The 27,441-nt window shown below is 43.4% G+C and overlaps 3 protein-coding genes across 5 annotated transcripts; 1 reads left to right on the top strand and 2 right to left on the bottom strand.

The window, feature by feature from the left end:
* The first annotated feature begins 10,134 nt into the window (after positions 1–10,134).
* On the top strand, positions 10,135–13,218 carry LOC117841735 (cytochrome b-c1 complex subunit 6). Of its 2 annotated transcripts, XM_034722218.2 has the most exons (5): positions 10,135–10,341; positions 10,430–10,476; positions 11,779–11,863; positions 12,708–12,797; positions 12,904–13,218. In XM_034722218.2, the coding sequence occupies exons 1-5, from the start codon at positions 10,150–10,152 to the stop codon at positions 12,934–12,936; spliced, it is 447 nt and encodes a 148-aa protein (XP_034578109.1). In that variant the 5' UTR covers positions 10,135–10,149; the 3' UTR covers positions 12,937–13,218. The 2 variants fall into 2 exon arrangements, with proteins under 2 accessions (XP_034578109.1, XP_034578110.1); XM_034722219.2 differs by lacking the exons at positions 10,135–10,341; positions 10,430–10,476 and adding an exon at positions 10,525–11,685.
* A 3,661-nt stretch (positions 13,219–16,879) lies between these two features.
* On the bottom strand, positions 16,880–18,312 carry LOC117857154 (RING-H2 finger protein ATL78). Of its 2 annotated transcripts, none has more exons than XM_034739664.2 (2): positions 17,984–18,312; positions 16,880–17,878 (listed from the first exon to the last, which is right to left on the bottom strand). In XM_034739664.2, exon 2 carries the CDS (start codon positions 17,760–17,762, stop codon positions 17,085–17,087), a length of 678 nt encoding a protein of 225 aa, XP_034595555.1. In that variant the 5' UTR covers positions 17,763–17,878; positions 17,984–18,312; the 3' UTR covers positions 16,880–17,084. The 2 variants fall into 2 exon arrangements, with proteins under 2 accessions (XP_034595555.1, XP_034595571.1); XM_034739680.2 differs by having other exon boundaries at positions 18,021–18,312.
* A 3,916-nt stretch (positions 18,313–22,228) lies between these two features.
* LOC117857144 (serine decarboxylase 1) lies at positions 22,229–25,446 on the bottom strand. The gene is made up of 5 exons (XM_034739652.2): positions 25,010–25,446; positions 23,568–23,799; positions 23,263–23,456; positions 23,057–23,190; positions 22,229–22,952 (listed from the first exon to the last, which is right to left on the bottom strand). Exons 1-5 carry the CDS (start codon positions 25,350–25,352, stop codon positions 22,386–22,388), a joined length of 1,470 nt encoding a protein of 489 aa, XP_034595543.1. The 5' UTR covers positions 25,353–25,446; the 3' UTR covers positions 22,229–22,385.
* Between the last annotated feature and the right edge of the window lie 1,995 nt (positions 25,447–27,441).

The following is a 27,441-nucleotide window of genomic DNA, read 5'->3' as shown; positions in this document are numbered from 1 at the left end:
CCCTATTTTTGGGTAAAGCATTGCGTACCAGAAAACAAAAACAAGCCTAAGGGAGATGTTTTCTATAGAATCCACCGGCCATTCATTCTAAGGGTGATATTTGAAGATACTGGCCATGTTACATCAAGCATCTTGCCATACACTTGGATAGTACTTCTTCAAGTACCTCCCATTGAGAGCTCTAGGCAACTGCTGTCCCTGTAAAGTATCTACCATATATGAATTCCCAAAAAGCACCTTCACAATCTTGTATGGCCCTTCCCAACTTGGAGACCACTTGCCAAACTTGTTACTTTTGGTCCCTATAGCTAGAATTGTCGTCCAAACTAGATCATTAACTTGAAAAGATTTAGCTTTTACCTTCTTGTTATATGCTCTTACAACTCAAACTTTGTCCTTCTCAATCTCCTTTAAAGCCTCCAATCGCTTGTCGGTTACCTCATCAATATTATCCATCATCAAAGCATGATAAGTATCAACGTCAAGATTATTTTGTCTAGTCAACCTATATGCACCTAGATTCACCTCAATGGGTAAAATGGCTTCTTGACCATAGACAAGCTCAAAAGGAGTAACTTTGGTAGCACCATGTCTAGAAATGAGCCCATAAAGCTTCGGACAATACCTCATGCCATCTTCTAGGATTCTCTTCTATCTTCTTCTTTATGAGCTTAATCAAAATCTTGTGCTAGACTCGGTTTGACCATTAGCTTGAGCATAATATGGAGATGAATTGAGCAATTTAATATCATAGGATACAACAAATTCACACACCTCTTTAGATATGAACGAAGTCCCTTGATCCGTAGTTAAAGTTTGTGGAATGCCAAATCTATGCACAATATTCTCCCTAATAAACTCAATTACCTCTCGATGTGTCATATATTCTTAAGGGGAATTGTTTCGGTCTACTTGGTGAAATAATCAGTAGCTACAATCACAAAACAATGTCCTTTTGATAAAGGAGGATGAATTTTACCAACAAAGTCCAATCCCCATCCTCGAAAAAGACCATGGCTTAACAATAGGATGCATCAATGCAGCAGGCACCATCTAAACATCCTCAAACTTTTGACACTCTTCACATCCTTTGTAGTAGCAAAAACAATCGGCTATTATATTAGGCCAATAAAAGCAAGCCCGCCTAAGAAGCCACTTCATCTTAGGAGCTGACTGATGTGTACCACAAATTCCTTCATGAACCTCTCCCATAGCCACTCTGGCCTGATTAGAATCCAAGCACTTCAAAAGCAAATCCTCAGCGATCAGATGATATAACTCACCATCAACCAAAGTGAACTTGAAAGCCCATCATCGGACTTTTCGGTCAACTGAGCACCTAGGATTCTATAAATAATCAATAAGAGGTTTCCTCCAATTGTCCACTTCATCCTCAATGGTTTTAGGACATTCAATGGCCGAAGTAGGACTTTCAGCAGACAGGCCGGTCAGACTAGTCGCCTAGGCGATTAGACCGGTTACACCAGTCAGACTGGTTGGAGGGAGCGGTTGGATCGGCTCCTGCAGGGCATTACCATTGGCTTCATAAAATGTTAGCTTTCTTTCACAAAAATTTCTTTTCTAAACATTATAGCCAGACACTTGTTGTGCTAGAGCATTAGCCCTCGGATTCTGTTCTCTTAGTACATGATAAATAACAAATTCATCCAAGCAAGATATGATATCTAAGCATTTATCAAGATAAGCATTTAAAAACCCATCTAAGCATTGGCATACCTTACAAACATGTTGTACCACCAATAGAGAATCGCCATAAGCTTCTACATGTTTTACTCCCATGTTATACAAAATTTCTAACCCAAACCAGAAAGCTTCATATTCGGTTTGGTTATTAGTACACTTATAATCCAACCAGTTAAGAGCTTCAAAGACAACACTGTTTCGTGATATAAGAATAACACCAACACCGTAGCCACTTTTGCAAACCGATCCATCAAAGTGCAATTTCCATGGGGTAAAAGTAACATAACCGACATTTAAATCAAGTTGCTCATTAATTCTATGCTCAACAATAAAATCAGCTACAATTTGGCCTTTCATGGATAGGTTCACAAACCAAATCATATTCAATGAGAGCATAATCCCATTTACCAATTCTACCACTTATAATTGGCCTATGCAACATGTATTTAATTATGTCGGTTTGGCATGCTACTCTGCAAGTATTTGATAATAAATAATGCCTCAACTTGGTACAAGCATAATATAATGATAAGCACAACCTCTCAATAAACATGTACCTTGTCTCGGCGTCCAACAGCTTCTACTCATATATGTAACAATATGCTCCTTGCTTTCATTTTCTTGAATCAAAACAACCCCAATAACACCTTTTTCAGCTGGCACATATAATCTGAAAGAAACCCCACTCTTTGGTGTTTAAAGAACGGGCAGCGAAGACAAATAGTGTTTGATCTCCTCAAAGGCCTCTTACTGTTTTGCCCCCCCAAGTGAATTCAGCTTCATTTTTCAATCGAAGAATAGGAGAAAAAAAATTCACCTTCCTAGACAAGTTACAAATGAACCTTCTCAAATAATTCACCTTGTGCAAGAACTTCTGCAGCTCTCTCTTGCAGGTAGAAGCTTGTACTTTTCTAATAGAGTCAATTTTCTTAGGATTTATCTCTACACCGTTCTCATGCACAATGAAGCCTAAAAACTTCCCAGCCAATACACCAAAAGCACAGTTGAGTGGATTCATCTTTAAGGCATATCGACGCACTTTCTCAAAAGCGAGTCTTAAATCAGTTAAATGGGGTTCTAAACCAGCCGATTTGACAACAACATCATCAATATAAACTTCTAATATTACACCAAGGAAGTCATGAAAGATTAAATTTATAGCTCTTTGATAAGTAGCACTAGCATCCTTTAAACCAAAAGTCATGACTACCCACTTGAATAAACCAACAAATCCTGGATGTACAAAGGCTATTTTGGAAATATCCTCTTCAGCCATAAAGATTTGATTATATCCAGCATTACCATCAAGAAATCCAATAACTCTATGTCCAGAAGAAGCATTAATAAGTATATCGGCTATAGGCATAGGATATTCATCTTTAGGAGTAGCTCTATTAAGATCTCTAAAATCAATGCAAACTCTGAGCTTACCCATACCTTTCTTCTCAACAGGCACAATATTGGAAATCCAATCAGCATATCGACAAGGCCTAATAAACTTAGCATCTAGCAATCGATTAATCTCTTCTTTAACTCGGTCATATATGATGGGATTAAATCGCCTAGCAGGTTGTTTATGAGGCCTAAAACCAGGTTTGATTGGTAGCCGATGCTCAACTAACTCGTGGCTTAAACCAGGCATCTCATGATAATTCCAAGTAAAACAATGGACATACTCTTTTAATAACTTAATTAATTCAGCCCTAAATGCAGGCTCAAGATTCTTGTTTACAAATGTCGGCCTAGGTACAGTACCATCACCAATATCTACCTCCTCTAAAGGATTAGTCGACGTAAACCCTTATCCCAATTTACTCATATAATCAAAGTTTTCAATGGCTTCACACGTGTCATTCTTATGCGCCCGATAGTGTTCAAGTCTCTGCTGCAACCACTCTAGATTTTTATCTATTAAATCACATGAGGTGGTTTAGCCGATTTTCGACTGGCTTTAGGAAAACAGGGACAAAGCCATCTTTAGTACAACTGATGAGCTCATAATCAGAAAGGTCTAAACTAGATAAACATCTAACATTATCATGTATGCCTATGGTGGAACTATCAGCTACAACAACACAAGCCGATGTATCACCATGCAAACCTCTACTTCATCGCATACCCATTGAATTAAAAATTGATGCAAGGTAGAAGGAATGCACTGATTTGCATGTATCCAATCACGACCCAAAATCAAGCTAAAGTTACCTTGCGTCTCGACGATGAAGAAAGCGATAGCCAATGTCTTGCTCCCAACGGTGAGCTCCATAGAGACAACGCCTATAGCTCCCATAGGCTTGCCTCCTCCCACACCGCTGACGGTCATGTTGGCCTTGATCAGCTCCTCATTTGAACCACCCAATTTCTTGAACAAAGAATAGGGCATCAAGGTGACAATTGCCCCTCCATCAACTAGTATCCAAAAAATTAGTTTCCCATTGATGTGCCCCTTCATATACAATGCTTTTAGATGATTATCAATAGCTTTAGGATTCTAGAATATAGCTTCCTTGGGTCCAAAATTAAGATGTGCCAAATCATCTTCTGGAATAACATAGCCTTCCAGAGACATATGCACCACATTAATATCAAGGCTCATGCGCTCAGGTGAAGAACTGTAATCACCAAGTTGCTCATCGTCTTCTGTTTTAGGAACCGATGTCAACTCTTTGTCACAAGGTACTGGAGTAGAAGAAGCAAAATCGGGCGGCATCTTTGGCTCGACTGGTTGTACCGGTTCCACGACCAGTTTGACCGGTTTAGAAACCGGCTTAGTCATCTCAACCGGTCTGACTGGTGCCTCTGCTGGTCTAACCGGTGCAGGTGCTAGCTGAGCATCTACCTTGACCTTCCACTCCTTCTACGGGACCATCGGTCTGTACTTGTTGAAGGTCTCATCCCTCTGTTTCTCCAGCTCTTGCTCTTTTCTCTCCTGAAAAAACGTAACCTTTGGACCTTCCTCCTTCGAGTGCGAGTCAAGCCCGGAGTATACCACCTTGGTAAAAAGTATTTGGAGCTAGAGCTGTTGCTGCTGGCTTCATGATCATTAGCATCAGTGATCCTCTGGACAGATGTCTTAGCCTTATTGTCTATTGCAATCATCCTTTTGGCATCATCCTCAATAGGGACCTTCATGCACCCAATCTGGATTATATCCTTACTTGTAGTCCTCTCTGGGTCAATATCCATCTTCTGCACCTCCTCCTCTTTCTTCTTGGGATGATACGCTTGCCTTGGAGGAAATAGCCTGGGTGCCTGGGTAGGCCGGTCAGACCGGTTGAGCCTGATGGCTCGAACCTGATTAGCGAAGCACCAAACGATCATGCACAGGGTGTGATATCCTTTCTAGAGCTGGTCTCTTTGATTCTCCCTATCCAGGATGGAAGGGTTACTGCTGCACCGATCGATAAGGTACCCACATCACACCATTATCATCCCACATCGGGCATGGTGGATTTGACGTTGGAGGAGCCCATGATGTGGTAGAGTACTGCTTCCGTTGGAAATATCCATCCCTCTGCCTTGTAGCTGCTCTTGGAGGCAAAATCGGCCCCTCTTGGCGCATGGGTGACTTCATTCTTTTTTTAGTGATCGATCACTTGTAATGGCCTTTTGGTTGGATTACTTGGCCAAAAGTTTGTCAAATGTGATTTTCTCCTTTGCATCACTCCCTTGGTCTTTTGCCAAGTTAAGCTTCCAGGTTCCAATCTCCGGACACTTCGGTTTCAGCATTCGGGGGCAGCCCTAGGCCGAACGGGTATGAACGGCTGCCTGAACCGGTCTGACCGGTTTGTCCTACGCAGCAGGCTCAAACAGTCTTTAACCAGTCAGCAAGGTCGACCCTTGCTCCCCCCCGTGTGCAGAAGCTCTCACGGTAATCTTGAATGACTCTCTGCTATTTAGGAGTCTTCTCATAAGCCACCTTTCATGTCAACTCTTTGCCCCTAAATCGAGCTGATCCTCACCAACCACCACATTTTTGCCTTTGGTTGCTTCAGCTTGATGCGGCCGAACTAGTACCTTGGGCTACTGCAGATCCATGGTGTTGACAGGGAAAGTTTTCTTATCCACTTGCATCTCATGAAAAGCCAATCGTCCTTCATTTATGGTCGATTGAACCTGTCGATGGAACACATTGCAATCATTGGTAGCATGTAAGAAAGAATTATGAAACTTGCAATAGGCATGCTGTTTCAATTCTTCAAGTGGAGGTATAGCATGAGATATATTAAGGTTTCCAATTTTAAACAATTCATGAAATATGCGATCACATTTGGAAACATCAAAAGTAAATTTTACTTCTTCTTGCCGACCCTTACGAGCCAGCTTAAGAGATGAACAAGAATAAGTTTTAGCCTTAATTAGAAGGCCACACAAATTCAGCAACATATACACCATTATCATCATCATTCGAACTATCAGAATCATATTCGATAGCATGCATATTAGACCGATGAGATTTAAAATTTTCCTTTTCTTTTTTCATTCGGTTTTCTTGTATTAAAGCTCTCACTTGTACTTGTGCAATTGAAAGAAATCCATAACCATCTATCTTATCCCTAATTGATGATCTTAAGGCCTTAAAAGCAATATCAGCAAGATCCAAATCAGAAATTGACAAATTAAAGCAACGGTTTTTGGTTTCTTTGAATTGTTTTATATAATCAGATTCAAATTCATGTCTACCTCGCCTAACCGATGTTAAATCTATCAACTTTAATTAAAATCTCCCACTATAAAAGTGATCATGAAATTTCTATTCTAATTGATCCCAAGAGTCAATAGAACCAGAAGCTAAGGAAGAAAACCAAGCAAAAGCAGTTCCAGTCAAAGATAAAGCAAACGATCGCATTTTCAAAATATTATAGGAACCCGCCTCACCTAGTTGAGTAGTAAAATGAATAATATGTTTCTAGGTGGTTCGGTTATCTTCACCATTAAATTTAATAAAATTAGGCATACGCCAACCAACAAGAAAGGGAACATTATCAAACTCAGCATTATATGGCTTTTGGTACAACTTAGAATTGCCAATCAACACCACACTTATTTCTCATCACATTAGCCAAATCTTCTTTAAATTTAGCAAATTCATTCCAATTAGAATTATTTGGTTATTGTGGCGTTGTAGCTACTGTATTCATCTTATTCAAATGGGGCATGCTATTAGCTAGAGAAAGCCTATAAGCCTCAAAAACATCATCGGATATGACATTAGGTGATGACGGTGTATGCACTATTGTATTGTATAAGGGTCCTATTAGTACGGCTAGGAGCAGCCGAACTAGGCACAACAACAAGCGGCATAGGCTGCTCGGGCACAACTGCCAATGCATTGGTCAGACCGATCTGACCGGTTGCCTGGACTAGTCTAACCACTCTAGCCATGTTCGACTTTGGTGGTTGAACTGGTGGCGTCTGGCCTGGGAAAAAGTTGAGCGGCATGCCATACAATGGATTTTCAGACTAACCCTTGGCGTTGCCAACGAGCTAGGATGCACTATCCCACATGGATCAATTTGAGGAGCACTGCTACTTGTAACATTATTAGTAGATGAAATAGATTTCCCTTTTTCTATGTCATCTAGTCATTCTAAACGTGCAATGTAAGAAGTAAGAAGCTCATCACTACCCAAGACGTGTTGATTAAATTTACTATTAAGTAGAGATGAGGTAGTGGTGATTTGCTTACAGTGTCAATTATCTCAACCTTGTTGTCGTTTATCTTGAACGAGGGCATCACAAAATCTTGCACTCTTGTCACCGTGCCCTGGTGGTCCTTCTAGAAGCCCATCAAGAATTGCGTCTTGAAGTACTCCTCCGTCGCCAAATACTTCTGGCGCTCTTCTTCACTAAGACCTTTAATGGAGGCCGTGATGATCTTGTCCTTGTTGATTTCCATGGTAGATCCCATCTGGCTAGGGTTTGATAGAACACTTGTAGAAATCAGATCTTTCTTCCCCAGCGGGCTCGCCAAAAATGTGTTGATGCTTTTCTTGGTCAACGAATGCGCTAGATCACACAGTCGTCAAAACTCTCCTCACGTGGCTCCTGCCCTTGGCTAGTTAGCCTGGTCAGGGAAGCCAATTAGACCGGTTTGCACATGGTCGACATGAAAACCTACGATCACCACCCCGGGAGGGACCCCGTCAGGGATGGTGCACCTAGGGTTGCTCTGAGATCAGCAGACCACTCAGAACGTCCTCAACTACCATAGAGACGAAGGAGGAAAGCAAAAGGGATTGGAAAATATTAGGGTTTGGAAATAAAAGCAAAGGTAAATGTTTTGGTTGATTGTGTGTTAGCCTCAATCGGTCGCGCCCTTTATATTTATAGGGTGGAAAGGTCTTGCCCCACAAGGAAATCCTGTTACAAATCTTAATCTACTAGGACTGCATGTGTTGCCTCTGCATGCTTTGTCAGCATGCGGGTTGCCCAAGCCACTAAAAAAAGGGTGACATATCCATCTTAGAGTACATGAACAGTTCATATGCACACTCTATGAGATGAAGATGGTGTTTTCTAGAGAACTCATCGAGGATGAAGAATTATTCGAGGATGAAGAATTATTCTACGTACTCATCGTAATGACCCAACCTAGAAAACGGCTCATGACCACTCTGCGCGCTGAGTGGACCACATCTACATTGCAACATGCTTACGCTTCCATCCCTGCTTCACGTAAAAGGGTTAAACCAAGTTTGCAATACCTCCTAAAGTTGACTATTTAAATTAGCTCATTCCACTCTCCACTTCCAATTTAGAAGTAAAGTCCTAGAGCTACATGATGTCGGTGTATTAGACCTGCAACCCGCCTAGAGGGTACCCTAGGTGGTCTTTTATGCGGTGGGTGTCGTCGAGAATCAAGGAGTCGATGGTGACGCAAGGAACACAATTTAGACAGGTGCTGACCGCTAGATCGCGTAATACCCTACGTCCTGTGTGTTGTTTTGTATTGAACTTGGATCGAGTTGTCTTGGAGGGGATCCCTGCCCGCCCTTATATAGTCGGGGGAGCAGGGTTACTGGACGGATTGTGTATGAGTCCTAGTCGAGTACGTTACAGAGTCCTACTCTAACTCGGTAGAGTAGTTTCCTTCCGACCCGACTAATCTTTGGAGAATTCATGAAGCCTACGCCTCCTACACTGTAAAGTAGTCTTCATGTCCCAGTATGTTTCGAGTACCTTGAGTGGGTCCGTATAAATCTTTTTCCTAGGTCCAAAAGTGCCTAGCGGACACATGCTACATGCATTGTACTCCAAATTGTCAGTCCACTAGCTGGTTCAACTGATCCATGGACTGGATGTTACGCACATCATCTGCCTCAGCTATGACTTCAAGTCTACGATCCAATTGACTCGGCTCTTGTTGCGATAGTGGAACTGATCGCCTTGTTTGCAACATGCTTAGACAATTATTCTATTTTAAAAATACTATGACTTTTCTTCATCGCAAAAGGCTGCTTTCCTAGTAATGGATTTTGGACTTCTTTGTTACTCCCTTCAATCTTCAATCCAAAATGTAAGGTATTTTAATTTTATCAAATTAATCTTTTTAACTTTAAATAATTTATCAAAAAGAATATACCAATATTGATAGCATCATGTGAGTTTCATCAGATAAACCATAAAATATGTCTTGATAATTTTATGGATTTGATATTACAATATCAATATGTGTTTCTTTAACTTAACAAGTTAGAGAAGTTTTTAACTTAAAATAAAACTAAGACATTATATATTTTGGAACAAAGAGAGTAATATTTTTGTGCCAACCTGTTTCTTTACGTACTGACATCAAAATCATGTGGTACTTTCTAGTTCCCCTCCTTTTTAGAACAATCTTTCTGTTTCTCTCCGCGTTGAAGCTCCAATTTAACTTGTGTCTCTACTCTAGCAAATTTTCAGTTCATTTTTACACGGGAAACTCGACTACTTTGGTAACATGCTTCATCTGTAGGTTTCACACCTCGTAAGTTAGCTACTCTCTTCATTCCTATTTATAAGGTGTAATATGATATGGTACGATCTCCCAAATTAAATTTTAACCATTTATTTATCTTATATTATCATTAGAAAGTACACTTAATTGAAAAAGTCAAGCAATTCCATTTGCTCGTTTGATGATAAATTCAACCTTGTCAAATTTATATTGCAAAAATAAAAAAAATGTTGACTAGATTGTAAACTTTAAATCCTATATATGCGTGCAATAAGCTAATGGTTTTTGACGGACCCGTTACAAAGGTTGCTTTCTTTTCTTCCGCTGTCAATCTTTCATTTTTGCAGGAAAAAAAGAGAGAAGAAGATCGATTTAGGAAGCACCAAGTCCTACTGAGTGTTTCAACCATTTTTTTCGTTTCGCTGAAAAGGATAAGACGTGTCACATTTTCATCGGATAAAAGAACTCACTGATATAACATAGTGAAAAAAACATATTGTTAGCATATGCAGCCCACCAGGCCACCTCGCGTTTCCACGCTGGCCCATCTCACACTGTGCGGCCCAGCCCAAGAGACGGCATCCTCGCCAATCCACATCCCGTGGGTCCGGAAGCTTCTTCTTCCCTTCCTCCCCTCGTCCCATCTCCCGCATTCTCTCACCGCCCCGCTCCGACCTCGCCGTTCTCCTCTCGCTCCGGTGAGTCCAGATCCGTCCCTACCTCGTGATCCATACTAGCCATCTGTTTCTTTCTTCCCTTTGGTTTAATCGCCGCCGTCCTCTGCAGTTGGATCAGGGGTTCTTCCTCTGCTCGCCGGAGTTCGTCGCGCCCATGTGAGTAATCCGATCCGACCCGTTCCCATCCAGACTCCCGTTCCTTGCGTTCTCCTCGCGTTGATCCGTATCGAAGCGTCACGCGCGGATCGACCGGGTTCTCGCTGCCGATGCTCGGATCCGTCGTGCCTCTATTGATTTGTGGACGTTTGTTTGCTTCCTGGGGAATTCGTGGATGCAATGTAATGGATTTGATAGACAAGAACCACGCCCTGTTGCAAATCGGTGCCCTGTGGTGAATTACTAATTGCTGTGGTCGTGCTGGCTAGGGTCATAGGGTGTATGAGTGCCAGCCTCACCCAGGCTGCCTGCAAGGATGAGGCATGGGCCATCAAACAAACATTCGCCTCATCTTGTTAATTTCCATATCTATTTATGTGTGATTCCTGATGTTTGTGTCTGTGCAATTCTTCTTTTTAAAAGTAAGCTGTGTAATTCTTCTTTTTAAAAGTAAGCTGTGTAATTCTTCTTTCCAGGTCTGATGGCAGTACCATGTTTGCTTTCATGGTACTGATTATTGTTCTATAAAGTTTAGATGATAGGCAGGAGGTTAGGCAGCGTGTAGCACCTAATCAGGACTAGGCAGTGATTGGGTGTTAGGCATAAGGGTGGTGCATATCTCAGTAGGCATAGTAGGAAGCTAGCTTTTATGACAGTTGTTCCTGTTCAGGTTTCCCAGCACTGGGCTCTGATCATTACATTCACCAAACATGGCATTGGCAAACTTGAAGCTTTTTCTACATGCTAAAACTTTTCTAGATGCTTCCTCAGCTCTATATTTATTCAGCATGGTATTTCTGTTGAAATAGCTAAAAAGCAAGTTTGTTGATCCTCTGTGAGTTATGATTTACGTGAAACTCTGTTGCCGAGCTTGGTAATTGAACCAGGTGTATAATATCTAGTGTTTCCACAAGTTTGCAGTTAGCTTGTGATTGGAAACCAAAATGTTGCAGCAGCTCTGGTTTGATGTCTGTACTCTGTAGTTCAGTATATTTCTGTGAGTGTTGTTGAAATGTTTTGGTGTGCTAAAAGGTTCCTTGACACTTCCTTTAGAAAATGTAAACTGCTTCCTCGGTCCCAAAATAAGTGCACTTCTTGGGACGGAAATGTACTGTCCCAAATAACTTTAGCATGTCCCAAAATGTTTGGCATGCAAAGCAGCTTCTTGGGAAGGAGGGAGTAAGTAATGATATATGTTTGTGCTAGCTGGTAATTGCCCCTTTTAGTGAATTTCTTTGAGTTATCTAATGGTAGATATTCAATTTTTTCTTGTTTTAATCTGGATCTTGTCTTGTGTTACAGGGCAGATGAGGAGGTATCTGATCCAAAGGCGCTCCTAGAGGATCGCACAAAGGCTAAGTGTGTGTCACAGTGGTACGAATATCAGGTAAAATGCTGTTTTATCAGTTATTGATTCTTCAATGCGCAGTGTCTGCTGTCTATGTGTGCACCAATATGATTAGTTTATTTACATGAATTTTATTGTCCAATGAATTTGCTAGAAAAACGTTGAGAGGACCTTCTTGTTCTATTGAAGAGTGTTTTTTTTTTACTTTTTGTTTAATTGTTGATCTATTGTTTTTCTTTCAAGTCAGATAGGCTGCTCATTGGAGCTACTTTTGAGGCTACTTTATGTCAAAATATGTTCTGCTTTAACCTTATCTAGAAAGAAAATCTGCTTATCCTTTATTTCTATACAATTCTGTACTATCTCTAGGCCTGTTAGAAGATATCCTTCCGTTATCTTTTTTAGCAACTATAGTATATTGCTGGGAGTAAGTACCATATAATGTAAAAGCGATTTTTATTGCTTTAAGCCACATTTACAACCTGCTTATTTTAGCTGTAACCTTATTATTTACATTTAAATAACTACATGCTTAGGAAATGGGCACGGCCTCGTATAGACACCTTTGATCATTAAATGGTAATGAAGAACATTTGATGATGAATGTACTAATACCATTCTCAGATGACATCTAAGTTTGGCTGAGCATTTTACAATGTCATCCAAGTTGGAACAACGGTAGCAATCTTCAGCAGCCACCTTGTTGTTCTGTATTTATGTTGTACCTTCACAATCCTAGAACAACTTGCCTTTTGGCAGTTTTATAGTAGCATTGAGTTCTCCATGTCTTATTGACTGCTATAGATTATGTTATCTTTTGCTGAGCACCTGATGTTCCGCTTAACACTGGAACAAGAGCTTATGCCACTTATGTTGTGCGCAGAAATGTGTCAAGAGAATTGAAAACGACGAGACTGGGCAGAAGCACTGTACTGGCCAGTACTTCGATTACTGGAAATGTGTTGACAAGAATGTGAGTGCTTCTTGCTTGTGTGTAGTCATATCTGTTCATCTTGTTGATGTGGTACTTTGATTACTGGAACACTAGCTTACTTGCTATGATCATTTCTACTATGCAGGTTGCTGAGAAACTCTTTGAACTTCTAAAATGATAAGGAAAATGCTTCCTCTTTCAATTTTCTACTCAAAATTGGTAATAATTGTATCACTTGTGCGCCTTATAGACTATTCAGGTGCTTAATATTTGTCAGAGAAGTTTTGCCTCTTGGGTAGCAATTTTCCCACTGCCAGTTTACATTTCACTTTTGCCAGTAGTGTTGAACTTTACAGCAGGTTTTCTCCTGCATTGTTGGATAAAAAGAATCGATGGATCATTCCAAGATTGTGACTGAGCATTAAATGCTGTAATTTACCTTTGTTGCTTTTATGGTGCATTTTTATGAGTAGCCTGTCATTTGGGTCTGTCTAACTTGTATGATGACTGAATAACCAGTCTACACTACAACTAGATTTGGCGTGAGTAGAATGTTGCAAGTAATGCACTGCAAAGTAATCCTTGATATGGACGAAACGGAACATGATAATGAGTCACTGGCACAACATATTACTAACTATTGTCCAGATGATGTGAATTGCTACCTGTGGGTACTGTGCTTGTGGTCGATGTTACCACTCTATATATCCTTGCATCTTTTTTTGTTTGTGGTTCCCATCAATATATGTTTACTGGATATGTTGCTATGGCATGGGATTGTCTGGTGCTTTTGGTGGGGGTGTAAAATCTGATGGAATATCTTTGTTTTGCTGTAAGTGGTTTGGTTAAGTTCATGGTTGCTCAATGTTTGTCACGTTCTGTTTGCCATGGTGGTTGTCGTGACATGGCAACAACTGACAAGAGGTCACTTGTTCGAGATCTCTATCATCCTATGTGGAATGTTAAATCAGTTGCCTCCTGTGCCTGCCACGATTTTGTTGCATTACGCTTTCTTTATGTCTGGATGAAATAGATTGGATGATGGTGATCAATATCTCCTGACCTGGCATAGCAAAATCTGCTTCAGATTTGTGCGCAGCACACCATCTATTTTGTGCACCTTAACAATGCCGTTGCATTGACGGTACATGTGTATGCCAGAATGTTCCCAGGGACGTTTACAAGTTGGAAATGTTCCCAGTGATGTTTACAAGTGAATTGAACTTTGTTTGAGGTTTTGTTTTAAGGTATGATTGTGTCTTAGCAAAGCATTGACCATTTATAGGGACATTAGGACTATGCGTTCTATATTTTCCAGGCTAACCTAGGCTCATTTGTGAACTATCTCTTGAATCTTTGGCGTCCAAAACGATAATTACAAAGAGAAAGGTGATTTGAGGCATGTATTTGGCTGCTGAGAGTCCATTCAAGGTCGGCTGCTGTGTCATCCTCCAAAACTGAGGTTACAGCACTCTGGCCTCTGGCGAAAGGGGGACGTTCACTTTGGCTTGCCAGTCACAGGCTCACGGTCGTCCCTCTCATCCAAAAAGGCGGTCCCTTCTTTTTTTATCAGACGGTCCCTATTTGATGTAGCCCTGAGCACTAACGTAGCGCCAGTGATCTTATCTTCGTTTCTGCTACTTGCAGCCTGATTGATTTGTTCACCCAGTACTGTCTGCCTCCCATGATTAGTTCTCCATTAACTCGTTTTACCATGCCACTTAGGGGGTGTTGGGATCCCGGGAGTTTTCATGTCACATCGAATCGAATGTTTAGATACTAATTAGGAGTATTAAATATAGATTATTTATAAAACTCATTGCATAGATGGAGGCTAAACGGCGAAACGAATCTTTTAAGCCTAATTAGTCCATGATTTCACAATGTGCTGAACTAGGCTTAATAGATTCGTCTCGCCGTTTAGCCTCCATTTGTGTAATTAGTTTTATAATTAACTCATATTTAGTCCTCCTAATTAGCCTCCGAATATTCGATGTGACTTGGACTAACTTTAACTCCAGAATCCAAACACCCCTTTAGGCCAGTCTCAGTGCACAGTTTCATTGCACGGTTACCGAGACTGAGAGCTAGATAATTATGCCAGCTGAGTGTCATGGGGATGAAACTCTTCTCTCGTATGATGAAACTTCCTCGCTTAATTACATTATCAAGTCAACAATTTTCATGAAGCTCTCATGAAACCCTCCAATTGAGATTGCTCCATTGAGACTAGCCTTATAGACTATTATTGGGCCGACAGTGCACTCTTGTTTCAGGGGACATTGAAGAGCCCTGTGAAATGCGAACAAGTTGCTCACAGAAGAGCCGAACAATATGCCTCTCAAAAAAAAAAAAAAAGCAGAAGAGCTGAACAATGGTGCCGTACGCTTTCGTTATCAACGCGCAGAGCATTACGCTTCATGTATCTATCACTCTGTTATTTCTGTGTGCTCTGCTGCTGCCTTTTATTTTCCTGTGAGCACAGCGGTGGCCGTGCCTTTTCGATTAATTTGGATAGCAAATTACTTTCCTCCGCTCAGATATCAGCCCACCACCAAATTTGGTGGAGACGTAGAACGTTAGTAACTACTTCCTCCTCCTTCCTCCGTTCCAAAATATTGTTGCTTTAGTTCTATTCTAAGTTAAAAGTATTCTAACTTTGATAAAGTTCATCAAAAAATACACAAATATCTATGGCGAATTAGTTTCATTAAAAATCTACCATGAAATATATTTGATAGTATATTTATTTAGTGTAGGTGTTAATATATTTTTCTATAATCTTAGTTGAAACTAGTGGATCTTAATTTAGGACAAAAACTAAAAAAAATCTATATTTTATAACAGAGACACAGAGGGAGTAACAAGTTCAGCTTTGGGACATGTTTGGAGCGCAGAGTTTTCACTAGGAAACAGTTGGCTTCGTATACAAATTAAAGGTTTGGGACTTTTAATAGCTTATTCGAATGGGGCCTTAGCATGGAGCATGGACCATTGGGGACGCAGGATTTTGAACAAAAGCTCGATCAGAGGCTGACCAGACAATTGATTAGGCATCTTGACCATGCGACAGACCTGAGATGCCTACAGGATATAGTGGCAGGGATTCTCCCGTCGAGCAATGATATGATCTCTTTTTTTTTTCTAGTTTCGGTCGCGAATAAAACTGTTTCTTGTGGACTTCTTGGGTCTCAAACTGGACCTAGGCCTATTACTAAAGCGAGAAGTATTTGTTGCCTCACGTAGTGCTTCAATTATGCTGTTAGAATAAGATTCTCTTACCAACATGATCCGGCCTCGTTATAACGAGGAGCCCGGTGGTGGGGACAAAGACTACAATGCAGCGACTCTGAGAAAGCGTTAGTTGAACCTGGGCATTTTGTACTGGATCCATCATCTCTAGTGGTTAGAACTCCATCATCTCTAGTGGTTAGAACACCTAAATAGCATCTATGAGGTTCATGTTTGAATTTTAACACCTGCACTTAGTTTTTTCTAGTTTTCCAATATGTTTTGGACCCACATATAGATGAGGTACAAAAAATATTTTTTGTTGGCGGAGAGTTTATTTTTTTTTGTTCCATTAGTTTTTATTAGCTCCAAAATTGGGAGTCCTTTCTTTTTTTCTGGAAACGGTTGGATATGCTTAGACTCCATAGTCTATAGCTTATCCATTTTGCTTCGTCTGGTACTATATTCAAATCTTGTATCTGGTGTCATCTTCCTCCTCTCCGTTTGCTCCATCTATTACTGATAAGATTTGTTTTGATCAATTTAAAATCGACAATATAGCTTTAATCAAAATGAGATATTTTCACAAGTATAATGTTGACTCTTTCTTGGATTATTCCACCGAAAATATTGTTGATGAGATCTTAAAATTGTCACACTAAGTTTTGCTATTTGCATAATTAAGTAGAAAATCACTGCAACATGATAAAAGTAAGCCTAATCCAGGCACTTAAACAAGCTTTGATTCATCTAACTTGGCTTTTCATCTCCCCACCAGTAATAACGAGTGGAATTGATTCATCATGTGTGTGCTTAGGTGGGTTTCACAGCAAAATCAAGTAGGGATTATTTGCAATAAAATGGTTTACCGGGAGAATCTCAAATTCCAGTGAGATGTCGAATGATTTTTGTAACTTTTTGAGCCCACTTGCATTGTTTTTTAGTACTACTATCTGTCAGCCTGATTAACGCAAAAGTGCTACGTTGTAGTATGTACAAATTAAAAACCACACAATGCAGAATGCAGTGGTCAGTATCCATGTATTGGTTGCATATACTCTTCTACAAACCAAAAGACTACACGGCTATCGTAGACTAAAAATCGTACGGCGTGACGAAACCTTCCGGCCGGAGCGGCACGAGGAACGCCCGCACCGGAGGCTCGGCGCCGGCGCCGGTGTCGGCGCAGCTGGAGCCCTTCTGCGGCGCGGCGAACAGCGACTGCCGGCACGTCGGGCACGTGGACCGCGCCAGCAGCCACCGGTCGACGCAGCGGACGTGGAAGCCATGGTTGCACTTGGGCAGCACCCGCACGCGCTCCCCGGGCTCCAGCTCGGCCAGGCAGATGGCGCACACGGGGCCGCCGCCGCCGCCTGCCGCCTGCAGCGGCAGCAGCCCCGCCGAGTACACCAGCGTCGGCATCGCGCGCAGCGCCTTCCGCCGCGCGCCCGCCTGCGCCAGCCGCAGCCCCGGTTCCCCCATGGCCGGCTGCTGCCGCCGCGCGCTGCCGGGCGACGACGGCATCCTGGTCGAGCACCGGAGCGCGCACCGCACGATGGAGTTGAGCCCCAGCGCGCAGATGAGCGCGCACAGGAGCACGGCCAGGATCATCACCACGTTCGCGTCGAAGCTGTTCCCGCCGCTCCCGACGGCTTCGGCCGCCGGAGCTTCCTGCCCGCCGGCCACCACCTGGCTCGCCGCAGCATTCTCTCCGTAGCTGTGCAGCGGTGCCAGCAGCAACGCCCTCCTCGAGAACACGTACCCTTCTTGCATGCCTGCTAGTTGCTTCACCTTCACTCGTGATGATACTCTGACTCCAACTCTTCCTTCCCAACTGAATTCGATCCCTTCTCTTGTCTACAAAGGCACTTCTGTAACTCTATATAACTCTGCAAGAATGTAAGAGTAAGTTTCTGCCATGTTGAACCAGAAGTGGTATATATAGGCAGCAAGATTGCAGGCAGAGGAAGCAGTAAGATTGCCATCACCCTCACATGAGGCAGGGAGCCAATGGAAAGGCCAGAAGGTTACCGAGCACTAGGAAGCTAGCTGGGTGTGAGTGTGTTAACGGTGGTGGCTTTCCGAGTATCAGAGGGGCACTAGCTGGTATAGCACCAGATCTTGTCTGCCTGATCATGGGTGTAAAGCAGGATAAAGAGGCTTAGCACACATGCAGCAAGAGATGGGGATTACAAAAGGGAGATCAGGCATTGAATTATTTGCGCAGTGTTCCACTCTTTTGCAGGCCATGTGGCATGTGGGGGAGGCTGTATCTTTGACCTTTGCTAATGCCTGCCTTATTGTGTGGTTCTTGGCATAGCGGACTTGGGTCAAACTCTGCTCCAGGCATCTGAACTCATGGGAATGGTCAACATACAAGAGGGCATAGCAAAATTGTGAGTTCTGACTTTTCAATTCTGAATTCTTTTGAGGATAAGAGTTGTTGTGGCGTCTTAATAGATTACTGGAAAGTCGTCATATAAGCTAGATTTGTCACATGATTTCTCTTTTTTGATGTGTGTTCTCCCTACTAGATTGACTAAACGAATTAGAGAAGATATATCATATATGGTAAATGCATGTCATTCTGTGGCACACTGACACTATGCCTTCTTGCACCATTCACAGCAAACATCTTCCCACTTGATAAAAAGAAGGGTCTGGGTGAGAAATAATGGTCCAAGAAAGTTGAATTCGACTATTACAACAGATTGACAGCTGACAGTAACACACACCTACCATGTAGTAAATCATATCCTCAGGAGCAATCATGAGGCTGTAAAATACTGAGACATGAAGCATGTGGGCACAATGGTGAAGCTGATGAAGCAACTGATTACCACTCACAAAACACGTTGCATATGTTCATTGGCTACTTCTGATCCCCTCCACTTTGGACGAACCAGAAGCGGCCGGCCAGTAATCAGAGCTCGCAGCTACTGAACCCTGACGCGTCTCGAGCTTTGCTTTCAAGAATGGTGCTAGGTCAGCTCCAACGATGACCTTACCTAGACTTTCCCGTGTCGATCGGTCAACGATCAGGAGCAGCTTCATGGCAGTTTCGTTGAAGGAGCATTGAGAACATATGATCATCTGATGTGTTAAAGGCAGTAGCAACTGAAGCATTTGCTGAAGACATAGATCAGATGACAAACAGAGAAGAAAAAACAGTTCTATAGTATTGTTGCAGGTTAATCTCTCATGCTTGTGATGTCTAGTCATCCTAAAGTGCAACTTCACGTACACTTGTTTTATATTTTTTGGCCTTAGTTTCTTATGAAATGATCATTTCCATATGCGACTGTAACCACTATCAAGGAAGCTAACGAATGTTTGTCAGAAGCACACTGTAAATCTACGTGTAAGTCATGATCCTCCCTCTGCAGTAAAAGGACAACGCAGAATAGAGACTGATGAACAGAGTACGGATAACTGATGGCTGGAAAGCGATAGGGGAATTATGATGAGAACTAGGGGTCAAATGGCAACGCAACATCCATTCTAAAAGACTTCACTGCCGTACACCTCATCAGCTATGTCCTAGGTCTAGGTGAAACTAGAACTAAAATGGATTGGCCAAGTCTCAACAGGATCTGCATAGAGCCTGGCTTTATCAGGTTTTCGCTGAAGCTCATAAGGAACAATGGTTTCTCGAAGAGGAAATAAGAACATCGATGCCTTAGCATCCAAAACAGAAAAATGCAGAGGCACTGCTGTAACAATGTGTTGTATAGTTGTAGAAGCAGTCCAGGAAATCGTTTTTTTTGGATTTCGTTTGCTTTTGCAAACCACAACTCCTGGCATGCAACTCCTTTGCCCTTGAATGCATTTTTATGCTAATTAGGCCCCTTTTGGCAGGGCTTTTGCTACGGCTCCGTGAGCAGCTTCGGGCGAAGCCCTGCCAAACAGTGACCACCAAAATAGCTTCAGGATGGAAGCTCCTCAGAACGTGCTCTCTAGAGCCATTCGATGGAGGAGGAGCCCAAAAAACCAGCTCTCCGCGGCTCCTCCCCATCGTTTCCCACCCTTGCCCTCGGAGGCCCCGCGGGTGGAGGTGGAGGTCGCAGCTGCCTAGGCCTGCAGGATTGGAAGGTGGGAGGCGGAGGCAAAGGTAGCGGCGGTGGGGTTGTGGCCACCGGTGGGAGGAGGGAGGAGAGGATGGAGGCCACGGTGACGCGGCCAGCGGGCGTAGAGAGACGATGGCAGCATGGGCGAGGCCACCGACAGGAGCAGGGAGCTGGGGGCGGAGTCGATGGCGGCGCGAGCAAGGGGGCCCGTGAGCTCAGGGGAGGCGGAGGGCGACGACGGCGCGGGCGAGGGGCCCCGCGAGCGCGGGGAGGCGGAGGGCGATGGCGGCGCAGGGTGCCGAGGGTGGTATGCGACCGGTGGGGTCAGTGGGCGAGGAGGCGGCCGACAGGGCAGAGGCGGCGGTGGCGGTGTGCGCCTGTGGGGTGGACGGAGAAGAATGGAAGAGGCAAATGGGGATAAGGAAGAGAGAGTGGGCAGGAAAGAGGGAGGGCAAAAAAAGAATAGGAAAAAAAAGGTAGGATGGACATTTCACTTTTTCCATCCATTTTAAACAACATGAGAAGTCGTTTTGCTAAATATTTTTCCAATTAGATAAGCTAGAGCAAAAAAATCGCTCCACCAGAAAAGCCACAACAGAACCATTTTAGCCACAGCTGCAGCCTTGCCAAACGAGCCCTTTAGTCTTTTTCAAGCTAATTTTCTCCGTAGTTATTGTGAGTGACTCAAATTAACGATGCAATCATATTCATTTGCCACATCTTAAAAGCCATATTTTTATTTCTTTTTCGCTTTGCAAAAAAGGTGTCGGGGATAGGATAATAAGATAGATATGCCGAAACCAATACGGCTCGTGGAGGGAAGCTGTTTAACCTCCCCGCCGGACCCAAGTCTTCCAACAGATTTGTGTACCCATGTTCTAGTTTTTGAATTCAAAAGTTTCTAGCACCGAAGTAGCTTGGCATATGCAAGACTCAATGCATCCCCATCCATCTAATCCTTTACATATCTCAGTTAAAAAAAACCTTGTGCATTGGTTGTGGCAAATCTATGTCACATATACACTTAAAAAGGTTATCCTTCCAGTATTCTGGCATGGCCAACAATGAGTAGCAAATGGACAAGAAATGGTAGTGCACTCAGTGGTTTAGCTGGTCCACATGCTCAAAACTTGATCTGAAAGCAGGTAGGGAGAGACCCAATACATGAAACAAATAACGACAGCCAACCAAAGCATAAAGGCAACCAATATATTGAAGCTATGGATATTTTTTTTGAAAAGTTATGGCATTTACCTTTCCTTGATATCTCATTCCATACTCTGCAAAATATTATCTGTTGGTGCATATTTTCCTGGTTACTGAATTAGTATCTGGCAATTCTAATGTTAAAAGACTCCAACAAAACCTCCTCCTCTCTTTTTCTACTCTAGAACGTGCTACTCTTTCACATGAATTTGAAACCTACTACGTGGAATAAACAAAGAACACACAAAGCTCATCCACTTGCCAATACATATCCAAAAACCACCTGCTTTTGTTGAGCTTTCAAGATTGAGTCCAGATAGTGATGAATATGGTTTTTGGTGCACCTGAGCTTCCATTATTATCAGATAGAAAGTAAGATCACCCTTTTTGCTATTGTGGCAGATGAGGATGTCAATGTGGATACATTATATCGAGTCAACCATGACTTAGACAAGTCGTAGAGTTGCCTCTTCCAACATTTAGGCCTGGTTATTCCGTATGATCAAAATTTACTGCTACGAGAAAGTAAGAAGGCCAAAAATGATGTACATTACAAGCTCTGTTTTACAGTTTTTTTCTTATCTACAACGCTACCTAATCCAGCTTAAAAGGAGAAACAATCGATACAACCCCCATTTTGTTTTACCAACGTTTGTGTAAAAGGAAGAAAAGGAGAAGCAATCAATACAACCCCCATTTTGTTTTACCTACGTTTGTGTAAAAGGAAGAACAAACTGGCTTTGTTTTCAGTACCTGCTACCTTAGTCCATTGGATGGAAGCGATGAGTGCTGTCCCAGTTGTTGCCTCTTGTTCTATAGTTTGCAGAAGCATACCAGAGAACTGCAAAATACAGTGAATTGTTTGAGCACAGAACACATGAGGCAACTCTGATGCAACTTCCACCTATGAATTTAATTGAAGGAATTTTATTCTCATGACACCAAATAAGCTACGACTTCCACCCATCAACTTAACTGAAGGAATTTTATTCTCATGACAACAAATAGGCTACACAGGATACCACATTATCACATACAGAACGCATGGATACAGTACAACATAACACATTAGCGAGGACTAACTCAACTCGCGACTGAACACCCCCGTCACAAAAGGCTCACACTACTTGTGAAGGCCACAGAGGCAGTTCTCCACGCCCAAGTCTCTGGCAAGGCAGGGTGGCTTACTTATTCCATCCTGGTACCAGGTTGCCCGCTTCTCCACTAGTTCAGTCAGGAAATAGTCCAACTTGTCAATGTTGACACTGGGCATCACCACAACATGGGCTATATTCCCCTCGCAGGCGAGCTGCCACCTTCGGACAAACTCCTCATCCTTTGGCCTTTCAAACACAACCGTGCTGCTGAGCTCATTAAGCATCGCTCCAATTCCTGCTTCCTTGAGGCGATCTTTCAGGTAGTGTGCGTTTCTCAAGCACTTCTGGACTTCCTTCTGAAAGCCTACGTAGCCCTTCCTGTTGAGGGTGTACCAGAGGAAGATAGGAGCATGGCCGTTCCTGCTTCCCATGATCGTCGCATCCCTTGACGCCAGATACTCCACATTGCTAGAAAGGACGTTAATGTGCTCCAATCTTGTTATCTGGACACCACATGGCATGGGGCATCCAACAAACTTGTGCCCAGAGACACTGACACTCCCAATAGGCTTTTTAAATGTCACTTTAGGTGCCTAGTGAAGATACACATACAGATATCAGGAGAATGAGCTATGAAAGCAGATGTGCAACTGATACAGCTTAAGGAAACATGAATGCATGTAAATCTAAAAATCACCTTCTTAACAAAGGGTATCATCAATCCAAAAAGGGCGCCATCACAATGAATATAAAACCGGTCTTTAAAGCCGCTTTCCTCAAGGGTTTTGATAACCAGGTCTAGATCATCAACTGCTCCCTTCACAGTTGTTCCTGCATAGTAATTTTGTTTAAAAGCAGAACACATGTGAAGCCAAGACATTATTAGTTTGGGAGTTAACTCACCAATGTTGACATTAATGATGGCAGGCTTGTCTCGGTTCTGCAATATCTTTCTCTGGAAATCAGCACAATCTATTTCCCCAGACATAAGTGTGTCGACCTTAACACAATCCATCCTGTACATTCTTGCTGCTTTGAATACTGAATAATGAGACTCACGAGAGGCATACAAGATTCCATCAGGGAACACCTCCCTCCTGTAAACAGTTAAATAAAAAAGATTAAGTACAGAAGTGACATTTCACAGGAGCAGTGATAAATTGCAGATCGAAGATATCTGCAAGTATCAAGGACTTTTCAAGTTTTACCCAACAAGAATCCCATGCAGATTTCCTTCTGTGCCACAGTTAGTAATGTATCCCCAGTATTCATCCTTTTCTAATTCCCAGAGACGAGCGAACCAATCCAGCACTCCAACCTCAAACTGCCTGGAATGGACACCATAATTGCTCTCGATGAAGGGATCTCCAAGGTTGTTAATGGAGAAGTGCTGCAGCTGCCCCAGTGCACCGTAATCAAAGTCCAAATTGTATGGGTAACCTTCAAGAATATAAAACAGGTGTGAGATAAAAAAAAAAATTAAATTCCTGCCTGTTTTTAGTTCTATTACAAAGACATCCATATAACTGTGGTCTGTCTCACTGGACTCCAGAGTCCAGATTTATTTTATGCTGCCTCTGTTACAAATTATCCCCTCTAGTTACAGAAGAGTGTCATTTTTGGAATAAACGCAGTAGTGCCTCACGAAACCAAACATGCTAGTCTAAAAAAAGAAAAACCAAACATGCTGACTATGTGGGGAACTTTCAAGCACTTCTTACAGTTCAGGGCTTGCACTGTATCACAATATGAGTTTTGTTGGAGTTTCAGTATGAATTTAAAAATGTAGGACAAGTGAAACTCAAGGAGCATTTGATCTTTTTTTTCACAGCAAAAGTTCCTTTTAATAGTTTTGCAATAAAGGAATCTCAGGTGCTTGTGTTCTCATTATCTAATCAGGTATGGATCCATACTTATGCCAATGACATTTATGGATCGATACTTATGCATATACCATCAACTCCTTTTTAAAGGTAAAAGATGGAATCTTTTATTAGAATCAGATACTTATGCATATTAGAAGATGTATTAAAGCTGATGAGAACAGAATTGAAGTATGCTAAATTTCATCACAAATGGAAAACACCTACGAGCCCCTAATTCCGTGCTTGGATGCCTTTGCTTTAGTTAGATGCATGCAGGTAAGACTGTAATTTCACAATCACCACAATGCTCCATCAACAGATGTTGGAAACAAGAGCCGGGCACCAAAGCCTGACACTTAATTTTAATAATTTTAGAAAGACAGTTAAATTTAATACAGTAATCCAGGCGGATTGCTACCGATATATCCTGCTCCAGTACTGTTATCGCGCGCTTTACAAATAACAGCGATCTAAAATTATGGATTCGCAATGGAAATGCATAGGCACATGAAAATTGCTGCATGAAAAAAAAACGTCACACGATTGAAGCACCAGCCCCCGGTGGCGGTGAGTGTACTTTGCAACGGCATTTTGGCTCAGTCGAGTAACAAAAATACCGGAGCACAAGCCGACACGGACGGCCGCAAGCGGCCAACCAGTCGCCCCCACAAACCGTGAGGCGCACACGCGTGTCACGAGATCAGGCCACCGCGAACCAGATCGGGGATGCGCTAAAGGACGAAAGCGAAATCGACGGAGCGGAGAGCGTGGAAGGCACGGCGTACCGAGGTGGTGCTTGGTGCGCTCGACGAGCGAGCGGCGGTAGAGCGCGAGGACGCTGGCCATGGTGGCCTCCCGCTCGCCGGTGACCTCGTCGTCCGCGTCGGGCTCCTTGACCGCGAAGCAGGAGGTGTGCACGTTCCTCCCCATCACGATCTCCCTCCTCCCGTTCGAGGTCGGCCCCTCCGCCTTACCCCCCTCGGCCGCCGCAGCCGCCGCCGCCGCCACCACCACCACGTCCGCCGGCGGCTCCATCTCCATCGGGAGCGGGTCCGCCGCCGCCACCTTCCCGACCCCGTTCATGGAGGCGCCCAGATCCGCCAGCCCGTTGCCCACGCTCCCCACCATCTCGGCCGCCGCGGGAAATCTGGCTAGGCGCTGCGCAGATTTGGGGGGAAACCGGCAGGGGGCACGAGGACGAGCAGCGGGAGAGAGAGAGGAGGGGTTAGGAGGGCTTTGCGGGCGAATTTATAATAGCGGGCGGCGAGAAACCGGTCGCCACTCGAATCGTGACTCGTCTCGCGTGTTCGGCTCGCGAGCGGTGAGCGGGGGCCGGTCGGACGCGGGGGAGGGGCGCCGCGGGTAGATATTAATATTTGCATTGACCCGCTGATCGGTGGGACCGGATGCTTGTGGGTCCGGATTGGCAGTGAGATGGGCGTTGAGGAGTCGCGTCAGAAGTCGGTGTTGCTTGCGGAGGATTTGGATGCTGACAGGACTGGCGTGGAAGCCGTTTCTCCCCCGAACGGGTATGCGAATGGACCCACGTCCAACCGACTCGATTTTTTACACACGAGAACCATTTAATGTGTTTTTTGAAAAAGACAAAAATAGGCGTCTGTTTCAAAATTGATAGAAGTAGACATGGAACATCGCCTAGTGGAAGAGCGATAAGATTTCATTCACTTTTTTGAAAAAAAAACATGAGATTTTATTCAGCATGGTCGCCTCTAACCTCGTTTGCATCTGGCCCTTTTTTTTGAGACATGGAGAAAAATCAAGACTGGTTGTATGGAGATAGATGGTGTTGAGTGTATTTCCTTGGCTTCTAGTATTGCTTCTTTTACCTCTCAATCCACCTACACCAGGGAAAGCTACAATTTTTTGCCTTGCGTGGCAAAGGTGAGCGGAGAATTCACTCGTTTACTTATATTCCCACTTTTTGTTTTTATCTGAAATTCAAAGGTGTGAATAGAATACGTAAATCAAAGGAAACTGATTCCACTCGCAAAGGGCTTTAACAAAAGTAATGGCATGAATTCAAGGTCTGCATGAATGGAATTTTGCAACAAGTGACCGGTCCCGAGATGATTTACACTTAGAAAAAAGGAGTTTACAAGGCTAAAGCAACAGCCTACATTTGCAATAGAAGATTTATAAACTAAAGAAGGTTCTCTCCATGCAATTTTCTAAGTGCTCTCCTTCGCATACTCAGAGGCGGACCCGTGCCTAGGGCCACCCGGTCCGTAGCCCTAGTCGTGGCCCAAAATTCTCCACTGCTCCCCTCAGTTTTGGCCCAAAAGCTAAAGGCCCAGTTACACCGACCAGTGCAAAACAAACACAAACACAACCGGCCTGGCCTCACCTCACTACATATCGACGCCCCATGATGCCTTCGTCGACACCTAGATTGCCTGGTGCGCTAGCCGCCGGCTGTCAGAAGTCGCCCCTTGGCTCGGCTCCTCCTTGTTCCTCGCCTCCTCCGATCCTCTCCCCAAGCGCGGGGCTGCGGGCTGTGCTGCTTTCGGGCACGCCGTGCCACCGTCGCCTGGTGCGCCAGCCGACGACTGCTAGAACTCACCCATCAGCTTGGATCCTCCTCCTATCCTCCCCACGTGTCGACGTGCGATCTGCGCTATTACGGTGCACGGCGCCGGCCGGATTGCCGGAAGGAGACAGGCGCCGCCGGAACCCACCGGCCTCCCCATTCTAAGCCTCTAAGCAGGGCTTGATCCAGCTCCACAAATTATGGGGGGCTCTTCTTCTCCTTCTTCTTCCTCCTCCCTCTCCTTTCCTTCTTCTTCTCTTTCTTCTTCCTCCTATTCATCTATGGTTAAAATTTGTAGGGGGGCTCCATGGGATTCATGGGGTAGGAGGGGCTCCATGGGATTCATGGGGTAGGAGGGGCTCCAGTCCCCCAGCCCCCACGTTGGATCCGCCCCTACCTTTGAGGTGCTTCTTCTCTCTAATCTCACCCCTTCTAGTTTCAATTCAATCCATTAATTGATATTTTGGATTGAAAGTTGAATCATCTGTGCCCTAAAATTTCAAAATTAGGCTTGCAATTCATTAGGATTTTGGCATCTTATTTCACTAAGTATTTATTTATTTATTATTCCATGCTATCGCATGATTAAACATGTAGTTTCAAACGTCTTCTTAAATTGGACCATTTTTTTGAATGAACCGCATAGTGCGAGTTTCTATTGATATAGCA

This window comes from Setaria viridis, chromosome 1 (assembly GCF_005286985.2).
Source record: "Setaria viridis chromosome 1, Setaria_viridis_v4.0, whole genome shotgun sequence".
NCBI classification, from domain to species: domain Eukaryota; kingdom Viridiplantae; phylum Streptophyta; class Magnoliopsida; order Poales; family Poaceae; genus Setaria; species Setaria viridis.
The sequence above is the reverse complement of the archived record's forward strand: the minus strand, read 5'-3'. Positions and strand labels throughout refer to the sequence as shown.